The sequence below is a fragment of the Dendropsophus ebraccatus genome, chromosome 4 (genome assembly GCF_027789765.1).
Source record: "Dendropsophus ebraccatus isolate aDenEbr1 chromosome 4, aDenEbr1.pat, whole genome shotgun sequence".
Classification (NCBI taxonomy): domain Eukaryota; kingdom Metazoa; phylum Chordata; class Amphibia; order Anura; family Hylidae; genus Dendropsophus; species Dendropsophus ebraccatus.
The window spans coordinates 167,206,738-167,234,062 of NC_091457.1; the positions used below are offsets into that span (position 1 = coordinate 167,206,738).

Below are 27,325 nucleotides of genomic sequence, written 5' to 3' on the forward strand. Positions count from 1 at the left end.
ATTCTGATCTTATTCTTATTGAGCCCAGTTAAAACACTACATAGAACCTGAGGACAAGAGTGGCGCCGTTTTTAGAAGTTCGCCATGTTTTTCTAATCCTACACAAACCCTTTAACTGCTGTCATACTACAACTCCCAGCAATCCTTCGCAGTGATTTGTTGTCAGGCCGGCGCATGCGCACAGAGGTAAAACCCTCCAGAACACGTGACCCGTCATGTAGGTCGCTGCGCCCGCCCGCACTGTGGAGCCGGCACGCCGTTACCATGGAGATGACAAGAGAGGCAGGGCGGGGGCGGGGTCTAGCAGAGTTCCCGGCATGCTGCAGCGGTCAGGCCACGCCTCCTCTCCTGACAGTGACCATGGCGCCGGTGTACAGCAAGTACCTGACGGTCCGGAGCTCCTCGGCGGCCGGGGCGGCGCTCGTGCTGCTGTACCTGCTCCACAGGCGGAGAGGAGCGAGCGGGTGAGACCCGGGGGAAGCGAGAGGTGGAGAGCCCGGGGCCGGAGCGGCTCAGGCCGAGGAGGGAGCTGGGACCGGCCGTGTCATTGAGAGCCGTGTGTGAGGGAGGCGGCTCTGCTGGGACGTGTAGTCCTCCTGTATGTGTCCCTGACAGGTCTCCTCACAGGCGGCTCTGCTGGGACGTGTAGTCCTCCTGTGTCCCTGACAGGTCTCCTCACAGGCGGCTCTGCTGGGACGTGTAGTCCTCCTGTGTCCCTGACAGGTCTCCTCACAGGCGGCTCTGCTGGGACGTGTAGTCCTCCTGTGTCCCTGACAGGTCTCCTCACAGACGGCTCTGCTGGGACGTGTAGTCCTCCTGTGTGTGTCCCTGACAGCTCCTTGTGCTCTCCTCACAGGCAGCCATGACAGGAGTAATGGGGGGAGCGGTATTTTAGTCCTCCCCAGATTTACACGGCTCCTGATCAGCTGCACCTGGCTGTATGTCTATATATGGCTGCACCGCACCTGGCTATATGTATATACAGGCCGGCACCGCACCTGGCTATACGTGCATGTTATACGGCTGCACCTGGCTATATGTGCATGTATACGGCTGCACCTGGCTATACGTGCATGTATACGGCTGCCCCTGGCTATACGTGCATGTTATACGGCTGCACCTGGCTATACGTGCATGTATACGGCTGCACCTGGCTATACGTGCATGTATACGGCTGCACCTGGCTATACGTGCATGTATACGGCTGCACCTGGCTATACGTGCATGTATACGGCTGCACCTGGCTATACGTGCATGTATACGGCTGCACCTGGCTATACGTGCATGTATACGGCTGCCCCTGGCTATACGTGCATGTATACGGCTGCCCCTGGCTATACGTGCATGTATACGGCTGCCCCTGGCTATACGTGCATGTATACGGCTGCCCCTGGCTATACGTGCATGTATACGGCTGCCCCTGGCTATACGTGCATGTATACGGCTGCCCCTGGCTATACGTGCATGTATACGGCTGCCCCTGGCTATACGTGCATGTATACGGCTGCCCCTGGCTATACGTGCATGTATACGGCTGCCCCTGGCTATACGTGCATGTATACGGCTGCCCCTGGCTATACGTGCATGTATACGGCTGCCCCTGGCTATACGTGCATGTATACGGCTGCCCCTGGCTATACGTGCATGTATACGGCTGCCCCTGGCGGGGACATAGACCCCCAGAAGGGCCAGAGCCCTATATGACAGAGACCTCCGGGAGCCCCGTATATGTGACCGCCCAGGGATAGGCAGGTGTAATGCTGGATAGTCATTACCCACCTTTCCTGGACTCCTGACCAGCCGCACCTGTCTATAACGGCTGTAGTGTAATGAAAATTCTTCCAGATCTGGGATAGAGCGGTGACAACCGGAGTAAGAACAGATTAGTGGTCACTCCGCTTTCCGCTACCCCAGACAGGTTACTGACTGCGGGTGTAATGGCAGATATAGTGATAATAGTTGTTACCCAGCTTTCTGAGACTCCAGCACGGCAGACCTGACTATACTGGGGGAAATAAATCCTCTGTTACTGAGAATCCCGGGATGGACTGGTGACAACCGGAGTAATAGCCAATATAACAGCTGAGATGCTTATTAGTTGTCACGCGGCTTCTCATAGGAACAGAGACAACAGAACTGGGGTAGATGGAGGCGGATAACTGTGATATATATACTGCTCAGCTGTCAGCGCGTATATAGTGATGGTTATAGGGCGTGTATATAGTGAGGGATATAGGGTGTATATAGTCATTGCTGTGTATATAGTGAGGGATATAGGGTGTATATAGTCATTGCTGTGTATATAGTGAGGGATATAGGGTGTATATAGTCATTGCTGTGTATATAGTGAGGGATATAGGGTGTATATAGTCATTGCTGTGTATATAGTCATTGCTGTGTATATAGTGAGGGCCGGGGGTATCTTGGGGCCCCTCCTCCGCTGGTGATGAGTCACTAGCAGCCGCTGTCACCTTTGTCTACCTCCGCCCTGTATACAGTGGATGAGGAGGTGTCTTTTACCTTTGCACCTTGAAGAACTTTATAGTTCTATGTGAATAAAGTTTCATTATTGTATAATGCCGGGTCATGTGACTACTATAGTGCCGGGTCATGTGATTTTCTAATATACTTTGTGTTTCAGCTTGCTGTCAGTGAATGGACACTTGTATCCACACTGGCCTGTGTGTAATGATCAGCTGTACACAGTTGAGCAGCACAAGGACTGATCCCTACAGTGTAGATCGGAGGAGGATTGCCTCGGCTGCATACACAGGGACTGATCCCTACAGTGTAGATCGGAGGAGGATTGCCTCGGCTGCATACACAGGGATTGATCCCTACAGTGTAGATCGGAGGAGGATTGCCTCGGCTGCATACACAGGGACTGATCCCTACAGTGTAGATCGGAGGAGGATTGCCTCGGCTGGATACACAGGGACTGATCCCTACAGTGTATCTCTATAGACTGCAGATCAGTGGGTACAAGGTGACCCATTCTCAGCAGGTCTAGGCCCTGTTCACATTTGTCCTATATACATCTGCACCCTATACATGTGCCTGCTGGTATATACCCAGGTGAATGTTATGCTGGTTATTCTGTATGAGAGCCGACGTTTATCCCCATTCAATCTGCAGCATGTAGAAGTGTCTGAATCCCAGCTGGTGATACAAGTCAGGTCGCAAGCCGACATGTGAACATAGCCCTAGGCTTATGCTGTAGTTTCCGTCTATCATAGAGACTGCGGAGGTGGCGGCGGATACTTTGTATGACCTAAGTTGATCCTCTGACTGTGAAGAACCTGAAGAAGGGAGGATATTATACAGAAAGTTTATTATAGGTCATTGTGGAGTGACTGAGCGATATTCACACGATGCAGCAGCAGATCAGTGTTCTGTAACCTGATCCCTCAGTGTCCTCCCATAGCAGGTGTGTGGCCTCGGTACCTGCCTCATCCAGTGGTCAGGCAGAGTGTGATCAGTAGTGCTGATCCCCTGGAGAGGAGTCTATGATGTCTCCCACACATGAAGCCAGGCCTCTTATAGGTAGATGGAAGCCAGGCGTCCTGCAGCCTTACAGGTGGTGCCGGTGGGTGGGTCACTATGTCCCCAGTGCTCAGTGCTCCAGCTTTTTGTGGGCCCTTGGGTGACAGAGCCTCGGTGGGCCCCTTTGAGGAGCAAATCATAGAGAGACAGGCGAGGAAAGATTTGCAGCAGAAGAAACATGCGGCTGCTGAGTATCTTTCTCCTCCTGTATCTCCTGATCTCTGCGGTAGTCAGGACTCTGGAGGAGTCAGACCCAATGACAGGATTATATATATATATATATATATATATATATATATATATATATATATATATATATATATATATTATAATATATACACACACACACAGAGCCGGAGCTGTATACAGAACTAGCAACCCCAGCATGATATATATATATTAGGGATGGGCCGAACCTGCCGAACCTGCCCGAACTCTTGGCATCGATTCCCACTGTCTTCTACCTCCGTGGAGAGGGTGGATACAGCGGGAGGACCACCTGGAAAACTGGGATACACATATAGCCATAGGCTGTATCCCAGTTTTCAGGCAGTCCTCCCGCTGTATCCACCCTCTCCACGGAGCCAACAGACAGCGAGAATCATTTATATACAGAGCAGTAGCTGTATACAGAACTAGCAGCACCAGCATGTAACATCTATCTATCTATCTATCTATCTATCTTGCTGGTGCTGCTAGTTCTGTATACAGCTACTGCTCTGTGTATGTATGTATGTATATATATATATATATATATATATATATATATATATATATATATATATATATATATATATATATATATATTCGTGCTGCATGAGATAGATAGGAGGTCCTGCTGTAATATATATATATATATATATATATTACAGCAGGACCTCTATACACAAAACAAAACATCAAGAAACCCCAGCACATACAGTAGACTATTAGTTTACAGAGCCTCCCGTTCTGCCCTCTATCAGGTCAGGTGTCCGATCACATGACCTATCACATCATCACAGGTCCTTCTTACTCAAAGGTCCTTTTCTCACCTACTCGGTGGGAGGGAAGACTTGTGCAGGGAGACGTGTGCCCCGGGACCCCAGTATGTATTGGCGGGCCCCTAACTGTCACATGCGGCCTCTAGGGGCCCAGTCCCCTCTGTTTCTACACTTTTTTTTTAACTAACAGAAAATAAAATGTAGTAACAGACGGGAGTGGGCCCCTAGAGGAGCAGTGGGCCCCGGCACTTGCCCTAGTTAGCCGGGTGCTGACGCCGGCCCTGAGTCAGACCCCCCCCGCACTGTATGGCTTTCATCTCGGTACAGACATTTCTTGTAGTCACAGATTAGGTGACCTCCTACACATGCCGGTGTACACAGCGCCACAGGCCGTCATTGGGCGATAAAGCTGTGTTCACACACATTGTAGTTTCATTGCTGTACTGCAGCGTCTTCACTGAAATTATGCAATGCCGCAGTGTGCAGTATATAACCGCAGTCTAAGAGAGCATGGCTGAAGGATCATTATGTGTATTGTGTTGGGAGGAGGGTGGGATCATGAGCGTCTCAGGGGTACATGGTCATATCCTCCCCCATCTTCTGGGGGGGGGGGGTGGCGATGAGCATATCCTCCTCCATCTGCTATTGGGAGGGGGGTGGGGGTGGCCATGAGCATATTCTCCTCCATCTGCTATGGGGTGTGTGTGGTCGGGGAATATATCAGTAATAGGACACTGGTCCTATTACATAAGGGTGGTCGGGGAATATATCAGTAATAGGACACTGGCCCTATTAGATAGGTATGGTCGGGGAATATACCAGTAAAAGGACACTGGCCCTATTAGATAAAGGTGGTCGGGGAATATATCAGTAATAGGACACTGGTCCTATTACATAAGGGTGGTCGGGGAATATATCAGTAATAGGACACTGGCCCTATTACATAAAGGTGGTCGGGGAATGTATCAGTAATAGGACACTGGCCCTATTAGATAAAGGTGGTCGGGGAATATATCAGTAATAGGACACTGGCCCTATTACATTAGGGTGGTCGTGGAATATCTCAGTAATAGGACACTGGTCCTATTACATTAGGGTGGTCGGGGAATATATCAGTAATAGGACACTGGTCCTATTACATAAGGGTGGTCGGGGAATATATCAGTAATAGGACACTGGTCCTATTACATAAGGGTGGTCGGGGGATATATCAGTAATAGGACACTGGCCCTATTACATAAGGGTGGTCGGGGAATATATCAGTAATAGGACACTGGCCCTATTACATAAGGGTGGTCGGGGAATATATCAGTAATAGGACACTGGTCCTATTACATTAGAGTGGTCGGGGAATATATCAGTAATAGGACACTGGTCCTATTACATAAGGGTGGTCGGGGAATATATCAGTAATAGGACACTGGCCCTATTAGATAAGGGTGGTCGGGGAATATATCAGTAATAGGACACTGGTCCTATTACATTAGGGTGGTTGGGGAATATATCAGTAATAGGACACTGGTCCTATTACATAAGGGTGGTCGGGGAATATATCAGTAATAGGACACTGGCCCTATTACATAAGGGGGGTCATGGGAAAAGTTGTCGGTCACTATTTGGCAGATTTTTTCCTTATCTGGAAGAGTCCATTGTGTGGGGGGAGATCTGTGCTGGTCTCTTCCTGGATGCTGGATGACTGTATATGAGCAGCAGTGTAATATGGAGATATCCTGTGTAATATAGAGGAGGAGGAGGAGAAGACATAAGTAGTGTAGCAATAACCCCTGTCCTCAGTGTGGCGTTTTCTCTCTGGGAGAAGATTGTGTGTTTTTCTGTGTGCGCTATGGCTGCAGCAAGCCGTGTGTGTGTGTGTGTGTGCGCGCGCGCTATGGTTGCAGCAGGCTGTGTGTGTGTATGCTATGGCTGCAGCAGGCTGTGTGTGCGTGCGCGCCTGCTATTGCGTGCCCCCACAGTGACCTTCTATATCACTATGTGACCCCCTGTATATCACTATGGCTGACCTCTATATTACAGGGATCTGGCAGTGTTAGCAGTGTTTCTGTGTGGATGGTGAATATTTAATTAGAAACATAGAAGATTGTCAGCAGGAAAAGACCACCTGCTCCATCTAGTCTAGTTGTGAGTAGTTCAGGACATGGGGGCTGGAGACTGGCTGCACACACAGGAGAAGCTGCTTTATATACAGTATTCCTTTATTCCCTCAGAAGTCACCCCAGGATCATGTAGGACATTAGGGAGAATCTGCTGAGCCAGTGTGATAAATAACTCCCCTGGTATATGACCGGCCATTTATGAAGGAGCAGGAGTCTGAGTCGGGAGTCTGAGTCTGTCCTGATAAAATTCATGAGTCTGAGTCGGAGTTGGAGCTGCGGCTTACCGACTCCACAGCCCTGGGCATCAGACAGCCGCTATCTTCTATGGGCTGCCTGAGCGATCTAACAACCAAGGGCTGCTCCTCATCATCTCCCCAGTGTAATAGGGGCTTTATAGGGTGCGTTCACACCTACAGGATCTGCAGCAGATTTGATGCTGTGTTCAGTTATTTAAATGAAATCTGCTGCAGAAAATCAGCTGCAGATCCTGTAGGTGTGAACGCACCATAAAAGTGGATCTTGCTGAGATCCAGACACCTGCAGGAGCCCCCCCCCCCCCCCCCTCCCCCCCCCCCCCCCCCCCCCCCCCCGAACTTATGTGCTGTGTGTGAATAGACCCTAAAATAAATCAACACCCAGTACCTCTCTATGTACCAAAAATCTGCAGAGTTTGCAGTGACTGTAAGGGCCCTATTCCACGGGACGATTATCGTTCAGATTATCGTTAAATCGTGCGAATCTGAACGATAATCGTTCGGTTGAAATGCAGTTAACGATTAACGACCGAACGAGAAATCATTGATCGTTTAATAAGACCTGGACCTATTTTTATCGTTGCTCGTTCGCAAATCGTTCGCATTGAATAAGACATCGTTCGGTCGTTCTCAATAGATACGAACGCAATAGCGAATAAATAGCGAAGAGAAACGATCGCAATTACGATCATAAGTAACGATCATCGTTCCATGGAAATGAGTGAACGTTTTCAGGTCTTTCGTAATAGCGGTCGTTTGAGATCGGTAATCGTTAACGATTATCCAAACGATAATCGTCCCGTGGAATAGGGCCCTTAACGTGATGAGATTATGAATCTCCTCCACCCACTGGGAAAAAAAAATACAAAGAAAATCAATGTGGAAATTGATCTGTGGTGCGCAAAAACCTATTGGTGTCTATGGGAGCAAAAGAAAAAGCAGTGTTCAAAGTGTACCATTATATCCAAAGAAGAGAAACATCCAAAGGCACTCACCAAATTGCAGACAGTCTCTCCCTATTCATTCTTCTTGCATAGCCGTAACATGGTCCACGCTGTTAGCGGTTGGTGTTCATATTACCCGCATTTGGTGAGTGTATTTGGAGGTTTCTCTTCTTTCCTTGTTATTGGGATTAGCTACATTTCTACATCTGAATATTTGCCCCGCTCATGCAGAGACTTTCTAGAGCACCTTCTCCACTTTGAGGCTAATTTTGTTGTGTATTGTACCATTATATGACCCCGATAGGATGTCACTGATCTACTCGCTGTAATCTGCTGTGGAGTAGCTGTTCGTTTTGCATTTACCCTATAGAGTAGTCAGAGCACACACCATACCTGGAGCGCTGACTGCTGTTCAGAGTCTAATGAATTGGCCGTCAGATTGTTCTGGTAAAGTTAGTGTTACATTTAAAGGGCCCCAGTTGCCTGGGACAGTTCAGTACTGTGTAATACTGTGAGGTCTCTGAGAACTAGGACAGCATAGTACCATACTTAAAGGGGTAGTTCACCAACATTTTTTGCCTTTAAATCAACTGGTGCCAGAAAGTGACAGTCCAGTCTTGCAGTACTTAACAGCTGCTGTATATCCTGCAGGAAGTGGTGTATTCTCTCCAGTCTGACACAGTGCTCTCTGCTGCCACCTCTGTCCATGTCGGGAACTGTGGAGAGCAGGAGAGGTTTTCTATGGGGATTTGCTGCTGCTCTGGACAGTTCCTGACATGGACAGAGGTGGCAGCAGAGAGCACTGTGTCAGCCTGGAGAGAATACACCACTTCCTGCAGGACATACAGCAGCTGATAAGTACTGGGAGACTGGAGTTTTTTTTTTAAATAGAAGTAAATGAGAAATCTTTGGCAATTCATAGCACCAGTTGATTTGAAAGAATTTTATTTTTTTGTTGAACAACCCCTTTAATTTTTTTTATTTCATAAAACCAGTACACCAAAATAATGGTACCATGTGCTTCTATGGTCAGGGTGCCCCAACCTGCTGATTGACTCCCTTTAAGGCACCATAAAAGATGTGACGTGGTAGAGATAAATGCTGAGTATGAAGTCGGCCTGTCACAACCAGGGACAGAATCTTATCTGTATGGTAACCAGCGATGCTTGTGCTGATGTTTCCTTCTATCATTAACCTGTGTATAGTGCTGGAGAGGATGTAAGGTTACTGAGGCAAAGGTTACGGCCATAACAACACATATTACATATATATATATATATATATATATTTACACATAAACATCTATATATATACATACACAGTGGTGCCTTGGATTAGGAGTATAATCCGTTCCAGGACAGCGCTTGTAATCCGCAGCATGTGGTATATAATGTATAGCAGCATGTGGTATATAATGTATAGTAACTGTATAACCCTGATAACACAGCAGCTGGATATGTGATATATAAGTTACTGTACAGTATAGCAATCAGCATGTGGTATATAATGTATAGTAACTGTATAACCCTGATAACACAGCAGCTGGATATGTGATATATAAGTTACTGTACAGTATAGCAGCATGTGGTGTATAATGTATAGTAACTGTATAACCCTGATAACACAGCAGCTGGATATGTGATATATAAGTTACTGTACAGTATAGCAGCATGTGGTGTATAATGTATAGTAACTGTATAACCCTGATAACATAGCAGCTGGATATGTGATATATAAGTTACTGTACAGTATAGCAGCATGTGGTGTATAATGTATTGTAACTGTATAACCCTGATAACACAGCAGCTGGATATGTGATATACACAAGCGCTGTGTATAGCTGAGTGTAAGTGCAGGTACATTATAGCAGCAGTGTATAGCTGAGTGCTATGATGGCTAACGTTGACACTCCAGCTGTTGCAAAACTACAATTCCCATCATACCTGGGCAGCCAAAGCCATATCTGTGGCTGCCCAGGCATGATGGTAATTGTAGTTTTGCAACAGCTGGAGTGTCAAGGTTTACCATCACTGGCGTAGTGTAAGTGCAGGCACTTTTTAGCAGCAGTGTGTATAGCTGAGTGTGAGTGCAGGCACAATAAATCAGCAGTGTGTATAGCTGAGTGTGTATTAAGTGCAGGCACATTATAGCAGGAATGAAGCTGATGGGAAACACAAGGGCTGACAGAGACTGCAGGGATCATAAGGGAATGATCCGGGCAGATGTGGGCAAATACATGCAGCACTCCCTGTTTGGAGAGAGGGGTTACAGCTATAAAGAGATTACCTCCACAGTCCTGTCCCCTGATGCAAGCCCCAGCCTGAGGTGCCACTGTCACCATGCACTGTATGAAATTATATTTAGATCACGTATGTGTGAATGGACCCTTAGAGGGAATCTGTCAGCTGTAATTCCACACTGTAGACCCTGTTAGATGCTGTTAGGACAAGGAGACACGTTGTACCTTATATCATATATCTGTCTGTGCTTCCAGGATGCAGGAAATGCCTTAGTTCTCTGGTACAAAGAGTTTTTCCCAAACTCCTATAAAGCTGCAGGCTGGCGTGTCTCCTCGCTCCCCTTTCCATCTTGATCAACAGCTGGAAGCGGGATCTGGGATGGGAGGAGGAATCGGGATATACATGATACCTTATATATCTAACAGTCTCAGTAGTCCGGCACCTGATTTACATGTGACGGGCTCTGTGTAAAGGTCTCTGAGCACTGTATACAGCAGAAGGAGCAGGGACCGTCTTACAGGATGAGACTTATAAAGTACATGATGTCCCATCCCTGGATATTATAAACTGACTGTGTGTGAATGACTGTAGGTGCGGCACTATACTCGCTCTTATTACCGTCAGGCTGTCACCTGGCTTGTACATGGTGTTTTTTTCGGGTTTCTGTCGTCTTGTAACCTGCAACTTTTTTTCCGATTATCGTGTGAATCACCATGTACACAGAAGGCAGTGACACAAGGCAGGCGGCTGATATCCTGTATACACAGAGAAAGCAGACGGCTGATATCCCCTATACACAGAGAAGGCAAGCGGCTGATATCTCGTATACACTGAGAAGGCAGAGATACAAGGCAGGCGGCTGATATCACCGAGAAGGCAATTACACAAGGCAGGCAGGTAATATCCTGAATACACAGAGAAGGCAGGCGGCTGATATCCCGTATACACAGAGAAGGCAGTGACACAAAGCAGGCAGGTAGAATCCTGTATACACAGAGAAGGCAGGCGGCTGATATCCTGTATACACAGAGAAGGCAGTGACACAAGGCAGGCAGGTAGAATCCTGTATACACAGAGAAGGCGGGCGGCTGATATCCTGTATACACAGAGAAGGCAGTTACACAAGGCAGACAGTGATATCCCGTATACACAGAGAAGCCAGGCGGCTGATATCCTGTATACACAGAGAAGCCAGGCAGCTGATATCCCCTATACACAGAGAAGGCAGAGATACAAGGCAGGCGGCTGATATCCCCTATACACAGAGAAGCCAGGCGACTGATATCCCGTGTACACAGAGAAGCCAGGCGACTGATATTCCGTGTACACAGAGAAGCCAGGCGGCTGATATCCCCTATACACAGAGAAGCCAGGCGACTGATATCCCGTGTACACAGACGCCAGACGGCTGATATCCCCTATACACCGAGAAGCCAGGCGACTGATATCCCGTGCACAAAGAGAAGCCAGGCGACTGATATCCCGTGTACACAGAGAAGCCAGGCGGCTGATATCCCGTGTACACAGAGAAGCCAGGCGGCTGATATCCCGTGTACACAGAGAAGCCAAGCGGCTGATATCCCGTGTACACAGAGAAGGCAGGCGGCTGATATCCCCTATACACAGAGAAGGCAGAGATACAAGGCAGGCGGCTGATATCCCCTATACACAGAGAAGGCAGATATACAAGGCAGGCGGCTGATATCCCGTATACACAGAGAAGGCAGGCAGCTGATATCCCGTATACACAGTCGTTTTTTTGTACATTATGCAGCATTAAAACGTTATCTGTTCATCTCTATGATAAACCTGTATTTCGGGGCCGCACCTAGTAAGAGATGTAACTTCCCCTGTTTATTCCTGTTTGTCAGGTGAAAAATCTGATGCCTCTGTAACCCCACAGCGGCCACATCCACCCTGGAAGGTATAAGAGATTTAAGGGGACAGTAAGCATCTATACACGTAGCAGAGCCGGGACACTATATATACTTACACATAGCAGAGCCGGGACACTATATATACTTACACATAGCAGAGCCGGGACACAATATATACTTACACATAGCAGAGCCGGGACACTATATATACTTACACATAGCAGAGCCGGGACACAATATATATACGTACACATAGCAGAGCCGGGACACAATATATATACGTACACATAGCAGAGCCGGGACACAATATATATACGTACACATAGCAGAGCCGGGACACAATATATATACGTACACATAGCAGAGCCGGGACACAATATATATACGTACACATAGTAGAGCCGGAAAATAATTATTTGGTCACCTACAAACAATCAAGATTTCTGGCTCTCACAGACCTGTAACTTCTTCTTTAAGAGTCTCCTCTTTCCTCCACTCATTACCTGTAGTAATGGCACCTGTTTAAACTTGTTATCAGTATAAAAGGACACCTGTGCACACCCTCAAACAGTCAGACTCCAAACTCCACTATGGTGAAGACCAAAGAGCTGTCAAAGGACACCAGAAACAAAATTGTAGCCCTGCACCAGGCTGGGAAGACTGAATCTGCAATAGACAACCAACTTGGAGTGAAGAAATCAACTGTGGGAGCAATAATTAGAAAATGGAAGACATACAAGACCACTGATAATCTCCCTCCATCTGGGGCTCCATGCAAAATCTAACCCCGTGGGGTCAAAATGATCACAAGAACGGTGAGCAAAAATCCCAGAACCCCGCGGGGGGACCTAGTGACTGAACTGCAGAGAGCTGGGACCAATGTAACAAAGCCTACCATCAGTAAGACACTACGCCAGTGCCAGGGACTCAGATCCTGCAGTGCCAGACGGGTCCCACTGCTTAAGCCAGTACAGGTCCGGGCCCATCAGAAGTTTGCTAGAGAGTATTTGGATGATCCAGAAGAGTATTGGGAGAATGTCCTATGGTCTGATGAAACCAAAGTGGAACTGTTTGGTAGAAACACAACTTGTCGTCTTTGGAGGAAAAAGAATACTGAGTTGCATCCATCAGACACCATAGCTACTGTAAAGCATGCGGGTGGAAACATCAGGCTTTGGGGCTGTTGCTCTGCAAAGGGGCCAGGACGACTGATCCGTATATATGAAAGAATGAATGGGGCCATGTATCGGGAGATACTGAGTGCAAACCTCCTTCCATCAGCAAGGGCATTGAAGATGAAACGTGTCTGGGTCTTTCAACATGACAATGATCCAAAGCACACCGCCAGGGCAACCAAGGAGCGGCTTGGTAAGAAGCATTTCAAGGTCCTGGAGTGGCCGAGCCAGTCTCCAGATTTCAACCCTATAGAAAACCTTTGGAGGGAGTTAAAAGTCCGTGTTGCCAAGCGACAGCCCCAAAACATCACTGCTCTAGAGGAGATCTGCATGGAGGAATGGGCCAACATCCCAACAGTGTGCGCCAACCTTGTGAGAACTTACAGAAAACGTCTGACCTCTCTCATTGCCAACAAAGGAGATAGAACAAAGGATTGAGATGACATTTTGTTACCGACCAAATACTTATTTTCCACCATAATTTGCCAATAAATTCTTACAAAATCAGACAATGTAATTTTCTGGATTTGTTTTCTCATTTTGTCTCCCATAGTTGAGGTCTAATATGGTGTCAATTACAGACGCCTCTCATCTTTTTAAGTGAGACAACTTGCACTATTGGTGACTGACTAAATACTTTTTTTTTCCCCACTGTACGTACACATAGCAGAGTCGGGTCACTATATATACGTACACATGAGAGCCTGAAGGCAAGTGCCCAGGGACATATGGCTACCTATTATGTAGCTGTATAGTATCTGTATGTTTCTGCACAGCAGTGTTCCATAACTGTTAGGGCATGCTGGGAGTTGTAGTTTGGCCACAGGTCAGGTAACATTGCTGTAGACCAAGGACGGGGACCTCTAGCCCTTCAGCTGATGCATAATGGAAATGTAGTTTTGCGATTACTGGAGGGCCACAGGTTGCGGAGTCCAGCCATAGATCTTGTTGGAGGTTGTCCAGTACCCATGATGCCTCTGTTCGGCGCTGCATTATGGAGCCTTTCTCTGTATTATTGCATATTATGGTTTCTGAGGCTTGGAAACAGAAACAAAGTACACACCGTATTCAATGAACTGTTATTTACGCCATTTCCTTACATTGCATCACCACCCCCGGCAGCGGCTCCTCACCACCCCCCGGCAGCGGCTCCTCACCACCCCCGGCAGCGGCTCCTCACCACTCCCGGCAGCGGCTCCTCACCACCCCCGGCAGCGGCTCCTCACCCCAGTCTTCCTGTTATCTTCCACCTTTGCTCTGTCAGGTGTGGAGTAGTGGAGCAAAGGTTCTGCCTCAGGCCGGTGTGAATCTGGGTGAAAGAACAGGCCGTCCTGGTGAATGACTAGGCTTACCTAGGACGCCGGCCACACGTCACCTGTGTCTTTGTTGTGGCCTTTTGTTTCATTTTTCTGCTGCTCATCCAGATCCCCCTGTTACCTCTACAGGTCCAGTACTATAGTGAGTATTATATCCTACTGTGGAATCATTGTGGCGGTCAGTGCTCCTGTTACTGACCCCCATCAGGGCAGTAATTGTTAGTGTATGGCGCCCCCTCCTGGTGCAGAGTTGGCAAGAAGTGCAACAAGGTGTTGGTTCAGGTTTAGAACAAGCCGGCCTATAGTTGGTCTAGACCTGGACTTAACCTGGTCTTGTGATACACCAGAATAATCAGCGTGATACACTGTGACAGATCTCATGCATGCGAAGCCTTCTACTTTGAGTATTGGAGCATATTTGCCCACAGACGTATATTAGTCTTATTAGTGGTCGGTTTTCTAGTAGAAGGAACAGAGGTGAATGCTGCCCGTCAGGATCAGACCTTAGAATCACCGCTCCACCCAGAACCTGAGAATTCAGGTTTAACTACAGACGAGAACATTTGGGGAGAAGCTGTGCAGGTGGGGACTTGTGTAACACGTGGGGAGCGGGTGGGTTGAAGCAGTAACTTATTCTTAGGGATCTGGGCTGAGAAATGTATCAGATAAAGGGGGGGATCTGACTAAAGGTGTCCCCTAACCTGGCCATAGGAAATTAGTGTGATATATCTGGTCTCTGACCTGCACCATCACTTCTCTATGGAGGCCGAGCGCTGTGCCCCGCCATCTCTGCAGGAATACCTCTGTAATAAGTTTTGCCATTCTTTTTCACCTCTGAGTGTGTGACTACCCGCAGGCTGTATACCCAGCCATCTGCCACTTTACTTACACCCAGTGTTTGCGGGCAGTCTGCATGGTGACATTTATCCATATTACATCAGCGAATCCTGGCCTGAGCTGTCAGATGCGGCATCGGTGTGTCTGCCACGTTACCACGCTTATGTGTCGGTGGGCAAGGTTTAAGGCCCTATTCCACGGAACGCATATCGCTCGTATTCGGCCGATATCGGCCGCTACGAACGATAATTGTCCTGTGAAATAAGAGTGCAACAATCAGCCGACATCGTTCATGTCGGCTGATCGTTGCAGTCGCTTGTTTTTCAACATGTTGAAAAACATGCGACTCATATAGCAGCGATCCGCTGCCTTCGCTCCGTTGAATAGGAGCATCGGCAGCAGACGCTGCTGTATCCTATGTGCTGCCCGGATGATCAGCGATCACCCGGGCAGCCCCCCCCCCCCCCCCCGCAGCTCCGCGCCGCCCCCTCCCGCACTCACCCGCTCGCTGCAGCCGCGTTGAATAGCGGCAGCAGCGAGCGGGGAACGAAGCTGAGCTGAGGTGATATGATATGTACGGTCCTGGTCTGTGTAGCTGAGGTGATGGGATATGTACGGTCCTGGTCTGTGTAGCTGAGGTGATGGGATATGTACGGTCCTGGTCTGTGTAGCTGAGGTGATGGGATATGGACGGTCCTGGTCTGTGTAGCTGAGGTGATGGGATATGTACGGTCCTGGTCTGTGTAGCTGAGGTGATGGGATATGTACGGTCCTGGTCTGTGTAGCTGAGGTGATATGATATGTACGGTCCTGGTCTGTGTAGCTGAGGTGATGGGATATGTACGGTCCTGGTCTGTGTAGCTGAGGTGATGTGATGGGATATGTACGGTCCTGGTCTGTGTAGCTGAGGTGATGGGATATGGACGGTCCTGGTCTGTGTAGCTGAGGTGATGGGATATGTACGGTCCTGGTCTGTGTAGCTGAGGTGATGTGATGGGATATGTACGGTCCTGGTCTGTGTAGCTGAGGTGATGGGATATGTACGGTCCTGGTCTGTGTAGCTGAGGTGATGGGATATGTACGGTCCTGGTCTGTGTAGCTGAGGTGATGGGATATGGACGGTCCTGGTCTGTGTAGCTGAGGTGATGGGATATGTACGGTCCTGGTCTGTGTAGCTGAGGTGATGGGATATGTACGGTCCTGGTCTGTGTAGCTGAGGTGATATGATATGTACGGTCCTGGTCTGTGTAGCTGAGGTGATGGGATATGTACGGTCCTGGTCTGTGTAGCTGAGGTGATGGGATATGGACGGTCCTGGTCTGTGTAGCTGAGGTGATGGGATATGTACGGTCCTGGTCTGTGTAGCTGAGGTGATGTGATGGGATATGTACGGTCCTGGTCTGTGTAGCTGAGGTGATGGGATATGTACGGTCCTGGTCTGTGTAGCTGAGGTGATGGGATATGTACGGTCCTGGTTTGTGTAGCTGAGGTGATGTGATGGGATATGTACGGTCCTGGTCTGTGTAGCTGAGGTGATGGGATATGTACGGTCCTGGTTTGTGTAGCTGAGGTGATGTGATGGGATATGTACGGTCCTGGTCTGTGTAGCTAAGGTGATGGGATATGTACGGTCCTGGTCTGTGTAGCTAAGGTGATGTGATGGGATATGTACGGTCCTGGTCTGTGTAGCTGAGGTGATGGGATATGTACGGTCCTGGTCTGTGTAGCTGAGGTGATGGGATATGTACGGTCCTGGTTTGTGTAGCTGAGGTGATGTGATGGGATATGTACGGTCCTGGTCTGTGTAGCTGAGGTGATGGGATATGTACGGTCCTGGTTTGTGTAGCTGAGGTGATGTGATGGGATATGTACGGTCCTGGTCTGTGTAGCTGAGGTGATGGGATATGTACAGTCCTGGTCTGTGTAGCTGAGGTGATGGGATAGGTACAGTCCTGGTCTGTGTAGCTGAGGTGATGGGATAGGTACAGTCCTGGTCTGCTGTGTAGCTGAGGTGATGTGATGGGATATGTACGGTCCTGGTCTGTGTAGCTAAGGTGATGTGATGGGATATGTACAGTCCTGGTCTGTGTAGCTGAGGTGATGGGATATGGACGGTCCTGGTCTGTGTAGCTGAGGTGATGGGATATGGACGGTCCTGGTCTGTGTAGCTGAGGTGATGGGATATGGACGGTCCTGGTCTGTGTAGCTGAGGTGATGGGATATGGACGGTCCTGGTCTGTGTAGCTGAGGTGATGGGATATGGACGGTCCTGGTCTGTGTAGCTGAGGTGATGGGATAGGTACAGTCCTGGTCTGTGTAGCTGAGGTGATGGGATATGGACGGTCCTGGTCTGTGTAGCTGAGGTGATGTGATATGGATGGTCCTGGTCTGTGTAGCTGAGGTGATGGGATATGGACGGTCCTGGTCTGTGTAGCTGAGGTGATGGGATATGGATGGTCCTGGTCTGTGTAGCTGAGGTGATGGGATATGGACGGTCCTGGTCTGTGTAGCTGAGGTGATGGGATATGGACGGTCCTGGTCTGTGTAGCTGAGGTGATGGGATATGGACGGTCCTGGTCTGTGTAGCTGAGGTGATGGTATAGGTACAGTCCCAGCCCCTCTGTGTGTAGCTGAGGTGATGTGATACTGTATGTTCGGTCCCGATCCCTCTGTACTAATTTTTTTTTTTCTTTTTCCAGGAATAAAAGTGGAAGGACCGCGGTACAGAACAATGAGGTAAAGGCTGGTTCCTGATATTTTTTTTTTTTCATTTATTTAAGCACTGTCCATAGGGTCGGGCAGTGCTCCTAACCGGTGCCCCAGCGCTCCTAACAGACTCACAGGACTGTGGAGCACACAGCATACTGCACCGAAATGGCGCCAAGGAGGAAGGTAGGAGACACACTATGAGACATACCCTCCTCCTCGAGACATACCTTCCTCCTCGGTGTCTCCTGTGCAATAGGGACATATGAGCAGGTTAGATTCGCCTAACCTGCTGATGGTTCCCCTTTAAGGGTAGCTTCACACGTACCGGATCCACAGCGGATTTCACGCTGCGATTTGCAGCGAAATCTGCTGCAGATCCGGGTATAGTGCTGCTGATATGTGACCCGGCCGCTCGCACCCCCCAACCTGGAGCATACATTACCTGCCTGGCGCCGCGGCTGTGTGAGGCTCCCCTCACTCCTCATCAGCCAGTCATTGCACTGCAGCACGGGTCACATATCTGCTTATCTGTATGAAATCCGCTGCGGATCCGGTACGTGTGAAGCTACCTCAAAGCAAATGTACCATCTAACAGCCAATACTGAGATTCACACACTAGCCTGTCGGTGCTGCTGTGGAGCTTTCTTCGATCAGTCACTCGATCAGTTGCCGTTATTTTCGCCTAATCCAATATGCTAATGAGGTCCAGTTGAGCACTGGAGGCCGGCGCGGGCAGTTCAATGCTATCATCCCCAACCCCCCCGCCCGATGCACACCTGCTCTTCTGATCCAGGCACACCTCTAGTCTACATCAGAGCCCACCTCCTGTTTCCTGCTCGGCAAGCCTGTTCTACTGGGTATATAGTATACTCATAGCTGGTTATATAGTATACACATAGCTGGCGAAGTATCCTGCTGGTTATATAGTACACACATAGCTGGTGGACGTATCCTGCTGTGTATATAGTATACACATAGCTGGGTATATACTATACACCTAGCTGGCGGATTTATCCTTTATAAGATAATTTATAGTGTTTGACCCTGGTTGCTATTGGCTATAGTTATATGTCGGTGCTGAGGGCCCGGGCCTGTACAACCATCACATTACCATTTCTTTACCTGCCTACCTTCCTTTTTTACAGAAAGATGGAAAAAAAGAAAAAGCGGTGGTGGACCGACTGTTCTTTGCCAGGATTGGCCGCATCCTGAGAATACTGGTGCCCAGGACTTTCTGTAAAGAGGTCTGTATGGGATGTTTTATTGCATGGTTTATACCTTGTTGCTGTGATGTCACTGACCGCTGGGTATTACTATGTTACAGAGCTGGTACCTGTTGCTGATCGCCACCACGCTGGTCGCCCGCACCTACTGTGACATCTGGATGATTCAGAACGGCACTTTTATTGAAAGGTATAACACTTAGATGGCTGTTGGGTAATCTCATTCTCTATGGTCATCATGGTTAATAACTGCAAGGAAATCCAGAGGCTGTGGCCCCCCTGAGAGCAAGGCTGTCGCCCCCATGATAGCAGGGCTGTCTCCCAGTGAAGTAAAGAGATGATAAAATTAAAGATTTGGAATTGGTGCATTTTGCCCCATTATATTATTGCATCTCCACATATTTCTCTCTTCTTTCTGCCAGGTTTGGTATTTTTTCCCTTTTGTTTCCCCCTTACTTAAAGGGGTACACCTCCATCATTTTTTTTTTTTAAATCAACTGAAAGTTATATAGATTTGTAATTTACTGCTATTTAAAAATCTCCAGTCTCCCAGTACTTATCAGCTGCTGTATGTCCTGCAGGAAGTGGTGTATTCTCTCCAGTCTGACACAGTGCTCTCTGCTGCCATTGATGTGCCATCAGTCTGTGAGCTATATTACGGGCAGCACATCTTCCCCATTACATGTAAATGTTTGGAGACGGCTCCATGGATCTTTTTTCTTTTTTTCCCTCCTGAATGTGTAAAATATTTTTTGTTTCAGCGGAATCATTAGCAGAAATAAATCTGTATTCAGGAAGTACTTCTTCCAGTATTTGGCGTCCATCCCCCTGGTAACCCTCTGTGGCTATGTCCCGGCTTCTCCAGCATGGCACACACTTTGTGAACTTTTGCAAAACTGTGCAGCATGCAGAATGCGAGGTGCAGTTCATTGTTGCAGATTCTGCTTTTCTATTAGAATGACACTTTTTTTGTAATGTCACACATGATCCTGGGCCGTTCAGTCTTTTAGAGAGACTCTGTCAGTAGGTTTCTGCTGTCCGATCAAATGGTAGTATAACCTAGTGACAGAGAAGCTGAGCAGAATGATGGATCACTTACATTGTCCTGTGCAGCTGATACAGAGATCTCCTGAATAACATGGACAATAAGTAGCCCTCTCCATTATGTATATGAGACCAGTAGTCCTGGATATTCATGAGCATTAGCACGCTCCTCCCTCCAGCTGCTGATTGGCAGTTATCTATCCACGATGTGTATAGGCAGTCAGCTGTCAATCAGCAGCTGGAGGGTGGGGGGGGGGAGGAGTGTGGCAAGAATCCTATTCTCCTGCATATTAGGAGAACAGCTGAGCAGAGTGCTGTAAGTCTGTTCAGCATTTCTGTCACTAGTTTATGCTGCTCTCATTTAAGGCGGAATAAACCTAATGATAGATTCCCTATAATGGGAACATGCTCTGACATGTTGGTAGCAAACCACTAACCACAGTCTTGTAAGCTGCGGATTGGAGCTCAGCGCTTTTGTGTAACTAAAGTTCCTGCAATTTCTTGTGTCCTGCGAGTGATATAATATCATTGGCCTCATGTTGCAACTTTACTATAGTGATCTTATTGTCTGGTATATTAAACAGCAGAAGTAAGCTGAGTTGTGATTGGCTGCTCTGTGTACAATGCTTACAGTCTTCATATATATGTGTGTGTATATATATATATATATATATATATATATATATATATCTGGGTTCTGCTCGGAGATGCTGTTTGCAGAGTTCATGTATATTTATTGCACAGATTATATCCGTGTATAATACATATGTGCCACTAACCCTGTGCATGTCATGCTTTGCAGCGCAATCATTGGTCGCAGCAGAAAAGATTTTAAGAAATACCTGTTCAACTTTATCGCCGCCATGCCTGCCGTAAGTCTGAGCATCTATTTCATTGCATGTTACAGAAATGAATGTCTAAACATTGGATCTGTTGGGGTCTGGATGTTCAGCCGCTCATGATCCCTACTTTTCATAGGTCTCTGTAACAGCGGGTATTGAAGGGGTTGGGGTGATAAAACCCTCACGTCCTCACTGATTCTGAAAATAAAGGGGTTGTCCATACAGGCTGGGCCCCTAAAATCACTGCAGCCTCATCAATCCTCCAGGAGGCGCTGCCATGATGTCATACATTGAGCACTTGGTCGCTGAGGCCAGTGATTGGATGCACAGGGAGGTCATTGCAGGAGGCAGTGGTGAATTTTGGAGTGAGTATGTAGGTTCCCATGGTTATGTTAGGACATGTTGGGAGTTGTAGCCTTGCAAAATGCGGCTTGCATACAGTTTCCTTTAAGCCGTGTTCTTCAGCTTGTGCCTCTCCAGCTGTTACAAAACTACAACCTAGTATACCCTGACAGCCTCGGCCTTAATAAGATTACCTGTGGCCGTCATGGCATGCTGGGAGTTGTGGCTCTCTAGCTGTTACTAACCTACAAGTTGGGGGACATTACTGTGGTAAAGAGAAAACTTCAATTTTGCAGCAGCTGGTTGTAAAGTAACACTGGATCACAGACTGAACAGCCTGGTATGGTTACACAGAGGCAGCCATGTCATTGTCGCCATGATTGTGTCAGTGACGTCCTGAGAAAGCGTTACTGTAGTTTCTGTCAATGTGCCGGGTCATATGAGGGTCCGGATTATTCTGCTGCCCTCTGTAACAGGGGAGATTAGTCATTTGGCGCTATTCGGTGCCTGGTGTAACTTGGATTAAGCAGAATCACATGACTGACTTCTATTACCAGGAGAACAATAGTTTTTCATCTCCTGGATGTAACACGATACAACCCAATAAGATCCAACGTGATTCTATATACAGTATGTGGTGTCTGATGTCCCCCTAAAAATAATGTACAGGCCATCACTTATACTAATAATGGGGAACCTGACAGCTGAGGGGTAATATACTGCCTGTCTGTGGGGTGAGCTCATGTGGACTGAGGGGAATAATAGTGAAAGGTGAAACGTAAGAGTGACGTAGTGTGTGGCACACTGAGAAGTCCATATATCTGACGTTGTGTCTATCGGTGAGGTTATTATGGTGGCAAGAACATAGATTTCTGCAGACCCCATTCACGTGAACTAATCTGCGGTGTGTGAATTCACCCTGAAATGTTTCTTCAGCTGGGATTTCTGGATTTTGATGTTCACGCTACATGCTGCTTTGCTGTGTGATAATGTATGTGTGTTATATGCCCCTCTGTAATTCCTGGATTCCTTGTTGCTTTGCCCTCTGTATTCCTGTACACCCCTCTTGTTGCTTTGCCCTCTGTATTCCTGTATGCCCCTCTTGTTGCTTTGCCCTCTGTATCCCTGTATACGCCTCTTGTTGCTTTGCCCTCTGTATCCCTGTACACCCCTCTTGTTGCTTTGCCCTCTGTATCCCTGTATACGCCTCTTGTTGCTTTGCCCTCTGTATTCCTGTATTCCTTGTTGCTTTGCCCTCTGTATTCCTGTATACGCCTCTTGTTGCTTTGCCCTCTGTATCCCTGTATACGCCTCTTGTTGCTTTGCCCTCTGTATCCCTGTATACGCCTCTTGTTGCTTTGCCCTCTGTATTCCTGTATACGCCTCTTGTTGCTTTGCCCTCTGTATTCCTGTATACGCCTCTTGTTGCTTTGCCCTCTGTATTCCTGTATACGCCTCTTGTTGCTTTGCCCTCTGTATTCCTGTATACGCCTCTTGTTGCTTTGCCCTCTGTATTCCTGTATGCCCCTCTTGTTGCTTTGCCCTCTGTATTCCTGTAAACCCCTCTTGTTGCTTTGCCCTCTGTTTTCCTGTATGCCCCTTGTGTTGCTTTGCCCTCTGTATTCCTGGATGCCCCTCGTGTTGCTGTGTTATATGCCCCTCTTGTTGCTTTGGCCTCTGTATTCCTGGATGCCCCTCTTGTTGCTTTGCCCTCTGTATTGACCTATTTGCTTCTTATTTGCAGATTTCACTAGTAAATAACTTCTTAAAATTTGGTCTGAATGAGCTGAAGTTGTGTTTCCGAGAGCGTCTGACCAAGCACCTGTATGATGAATACCTGAAGTAAGTCCCTGGATATAAGAGAAGGCAATACAGAATACCCGATCATTATGCAGTCATGTATACAGTTATGTAGATGTCTGGGATTCTCACACTGCTCGCTGTGCGGCTCTACGCTAAACCTCATAGTATTATTTATTTATTTTAGATCTTTTACTTATTATAAAATGGGCAACTTGGATAACCGTATCGCAAATGCCGACCAGCTTCTTACCCAGGATGTGGAGAGATTCTGCAACAGTGTGGTGGACCTGTACTCCAACCTAAGCAAGGTGACTTAATCACATAGAAACATAGGCGGTATTTATGAAATCTGCGACACCGCCGTATCCCCCTAGCCCAATGAACAGGTGTGGGGGGTGGGGTTGGGGGGAATCTGTAAATTTCTACGTATGACAGACGCAGGTCAGGTTGGATTCACTAAGAGGAGTGCGCCCCTTAGTGGATCCGGCGGGGCCCAATTTAAGATTGGTGTATGAGTATGCCTTCATAAATGTCCCCCATAGTGTGTAAAGCGAAAAAAAAAAAGCCATCCATCCAGCTGAGCCTCTGACCCTACAGGGTTGATCCAGAGGAAGGCAGAAATTATATTTTCTCCTCCTTTTTATGTTGAGTTCTATGCGTCTGGTCTTGGTTGGATGTACTCAGGGCTGCCGCCTTGTGGTGAAAGAAGAGTTTTGGCACATAATGATGGTATAAGTCATGGTTGTCCAGGCATGATTGGGTTTGCGGTGGGCTGCAGGTTGGACCCTACTGGTATGAGCCGTCTGGTACAGAATGGGCATTCTCCTTAGATGTGTGTCACAATGAATCCATTGCCTCCATTACAAACTACATGTATGATATAGTTATTTCTCTATGTATGTAGATGTAAGATTCCAGTCTTGCTCTTAGAGGTCATTGACGCTTTAATATTAAAGTATATTGTTTTGTGTCGCAGCCGTTCCTGGATATCGTCTTGTACATCTTCAAGCTGACGAGTGCCATTGGAGCTCAGGTAAGAGCGGTGTGTACACCCCCCAGGATCCCTCACATGTGCACCCCTGTCACTAATATCAGTGTTTGTTGTTTGCTCAGGGTCCAGCAAGCATGATGGCCTATTTGCTTGTCTCAGGACTTTTCCTTACACGCCTCAGGAGACCTATTGGTAAAATGACAGTTACCGAACAGAGATACGAAGGCGAATACAGATACGTCAACTCGCGCCTCATTACCAACAGGTAAGCGGGATCTTTTATGACGGGAAATGCTCTCCTTGTGGTTAACCCTGTACTGACGGGTTGTTACAATGGTATAGATATAGAACTGCTTTTACTCACTATTCCTAACCCTCAGATCCAGCCTGTCTACATGTTACACTGACAATCATTGTAATATCGGTCACCAGTCATAAGAGTTGATGATTTACCAGCATTTTCCATCATTGTTTTTTAGTGAAGAAATCGCCTTCTACAATGGAAACAAAAGGGAAAAGCTCACCATCCACTCCGCCTTTAACAAACTGGTAAGAGAAATGATGATGGTCGCTCGCTATAGGTGCGATCACTCGCTGTAGGTGCGGTCACTCGCTATAGATATGGTTATTTGAAGTTTACATAGTGCGGACTGAAACGTTGCTGTTTTTTTTTTTTGTTCCATAAGCTCGCCATTTGTTTGGCGTTTTGGAGGCTAAAGCTTTTTTGAGGACTATACAGGGAACTCCTTGAGGGTTTTGATGTGGCTGCTGGCACTCATACTCACCTTGTACTTCAGTGCCGTGTTTTTTTTTAACGATAACTATGGTCATACAATATAGATATGGTGGCCAAACATTGACAACAGTCTCACCTGATCGCCCCCATACACATGTATGTGGTGACAGGAAGGGTAATGCCCAACCAGACTTCTCTGTCTTGCTTCTCCTCCAGACACATTCAGACTCCTTTTCCTCCGGACTCCTCTGGTCCCCTCTTCTCCCTCCTCCGGGCTCCTCTGGTCCCCTCTTCTCCCTCCTCCGGGCTCCTCTGGTCCTCTCTTCTCCCTCCTCCGGGCTCCTCTGGTCCTCTCTTCTCCCTCCTCCGGGCTCCTCTGGTCCTCTCTTCTCCCTCCTCCGGGCTCCTCTGGTCCCCTCTTCTCCCTCCTCCGGGCTCCTCTGGTCCCCTCTTCTCCCTCCTCCGGGCTCCTCTGGTCCCCTCTTCTCCCTCCTCCGGGCTCCTCTGGTCCCCTCTTCTCCCTCCTCCGGGCTCCTCTGGTCCTCTCTTCTCCCTCCTCCGGGCTCCTTGGTTCCCCTCTTCTTCCTCCGGGCTCCTCATGTGTTGTGTGCCCGGGGAGGAGCGGTATTATGTGCAGATGTGTGTCGGGGAGGAGCGGTGTGATGTGCAGATGTGTGCACAGGGAGGAGCGGTGTGTGGTATTATGCGCAGATGTGTGCCCGGGGAGGAGCGGTGTGATGTGCAGATGTGTGCCCAGGGAGGGGCGGTGTGCGGTATTATGCGCAGATGTGTGCCCGGGGAGGAGCGGTGTGATGTGCAGATGTGTGCCCGGGGAGGAGCGGTGTGATGTGCAGATGTGTGCCCAGGGAGGGGCGGTGTGCGGTATTATGTGCAGATCTTTGCCCGGGGACGTTGTACGCTGCTATAATCTCATTTCTTTCTATCACACAGGTGGAGCACTTGCATAAGTTTATTTTATTCCGGTTTTCCATGGGATTTGTAGACAGCATCATTGCCAAATGTAAGTCCTTATCTCTACCTGATTATACAATATACTGGGCGGGAGACACCCTCAATCCACACTTATATACAAACCAGCATTATTCAATGGCAAAACTACAACCCCCAGCATGCATCGATAACTAATGGAGGGGAGGGGGGTGTTTATAACAGCCAAAGAGCCACATGGCAGGTAACACTACTAACAAGCAAGATTACTCAAGTTGTAGCCTGGGAGGGGGAGGGCACGCCGGGAGCTGTGGCCTGGGAGGGAGGGCAAGCTGGGAGCTGTGGCCTGGGAGGGAGGGCAAGCTGGGAGCTGTGGCCTGGGAGGGAGGGCAAGCTGGGAGCTGTGGCCTGGGAGGGAGGGCACGCCGGGAGCTGATGCCTGGGAGGGAGGGCAAGCTGGGAGTGTGTGCATTTATTTTTTTAATTAATAAACAGCTCATGGGAATGAAAGGTTGTGACTCCCCCTGTGCATTTAATAATCAACATTCCTTTATTAGTATACAATGAAAAACATTATAAAAATACATATTATAAGTCCTGGGGTATCTACACAGGTGGGAAAATGGAGGAGTAAGGCCATAGAGGGGAACAAAAGGCCTGCACATATAGGGGGGCATTTATTAAGTCCGGCGTTTTTTACGCCGGACTTATAAATGCCCCCGCAGCTTCGGCGCTACGGAGATTTATGTAGAGGCGGACTGCCTCTACATAAATCCCATGCGCGCCGGTGCGCACCGCTGAAAACCTACGCTAGCTGAGGACTGGAGTAGGTTTTCGGCGTACATTTGGGCGGAACGGATGGTAAATCGCGCGGACTCTGAGTCCGCGCCCACTACACGCCCCCTTTCCGCCCCCCCCCTGGCGTACTCGGCGGAAAGTGACGATTTGCGAATATTTTATTCGCAAATCGGCCATTTGCGAATAAAAAAAATACGCAAATCGGCACTTTCCGCCGAAAATCATCCGTTCGCCGGATGATACATGTGGCCCATAGTGTACAATACTGTGAACCATCGTGCACCAGCACCACCTACTGGCCAAACAATAGAAGTACATAACAATGTATTAGGCCAGCTGTGCAACAAAAATATACGTATACACAAGTATAAATGGGGTCCAAAAAAATAATATATACACATACACAGCAATGGGCTGATTGTAAGTCACTCCCTATAATGCGTGCCCCGATATTGTGATTACAGATAATAAATATACTATAAATGGTCACAGAGGGCAGTGTGCATAGAGCGCTGTAGCCCATCACTATAATAAATGTATGAACGTCCACACCCAGAACCAAAAGCCGCCCCAGACTGATAAAACGCCTGATGTGTCGCACCTGCT

The 27,325-nt window shown here is 48.0% G+C and overlaps 1 protein-coding gene across 1 annotated transcript in view; it reads left to right on the plus strand.

Annotated features, from left to right (window-relative positions):
* Nucleotides 1-320: 320 nt before the first annotated feature.
* Nucleotides 321-27,325, plus strand: part of ABCD3 (ATP binding cassette subfamily D member 3) — a 37,434-nt gene continuing 10,429 nt past the window's right edge. The window contains exons 1-11 of the mRNA XM_069967714.1: nucleotides 321-464; nucleotides 17,983-18,019; nucleotides 19,138-19,236; nucleotides 19,317-19,405; nucleotides 21,062-21,131; nucleotides 23,188-23,285; nucleotides 23,431-23,554; nucleotides 24,223-24,279; nucleotides 24,360-24,502; nucleotides 24,717-24,786; nucleotides 25,925-25,994. Coding sequence (XP_069823815.1) covers nucleotides 361-464; nucleotides 17,983-18,019; nucleotides 19,138-19,236; nucleotides 19,317-19,405; nucleotides 21,062-21,131; nucleotides 23,188-23,285; nucleotides 23,431-23,554; nucleotides 24,223-24,279; nucleotides 24,360-24,502; nucleotides 24,717-24,786; nucleotides 25,925-25,994 — 961 coding nt within the window. The 5' untranslated portion in view covers nucleotides 321-360. The remainder of the gene's footprint in view (nucleotides 465-17,982; nucleotides 18,020-19,137; nucleotides 19,237-19,316; nucleotides 19,406-21,061; nucleotides 21,132-23,187; nucleotides 23,286-23,430; nucleotides 23,555-24,222; nucleotides 24,280-24,359; nucleotides 24,503-24,716; nucleotides 24,787-25,924; nucleotides 25,995-27,325) is intronic.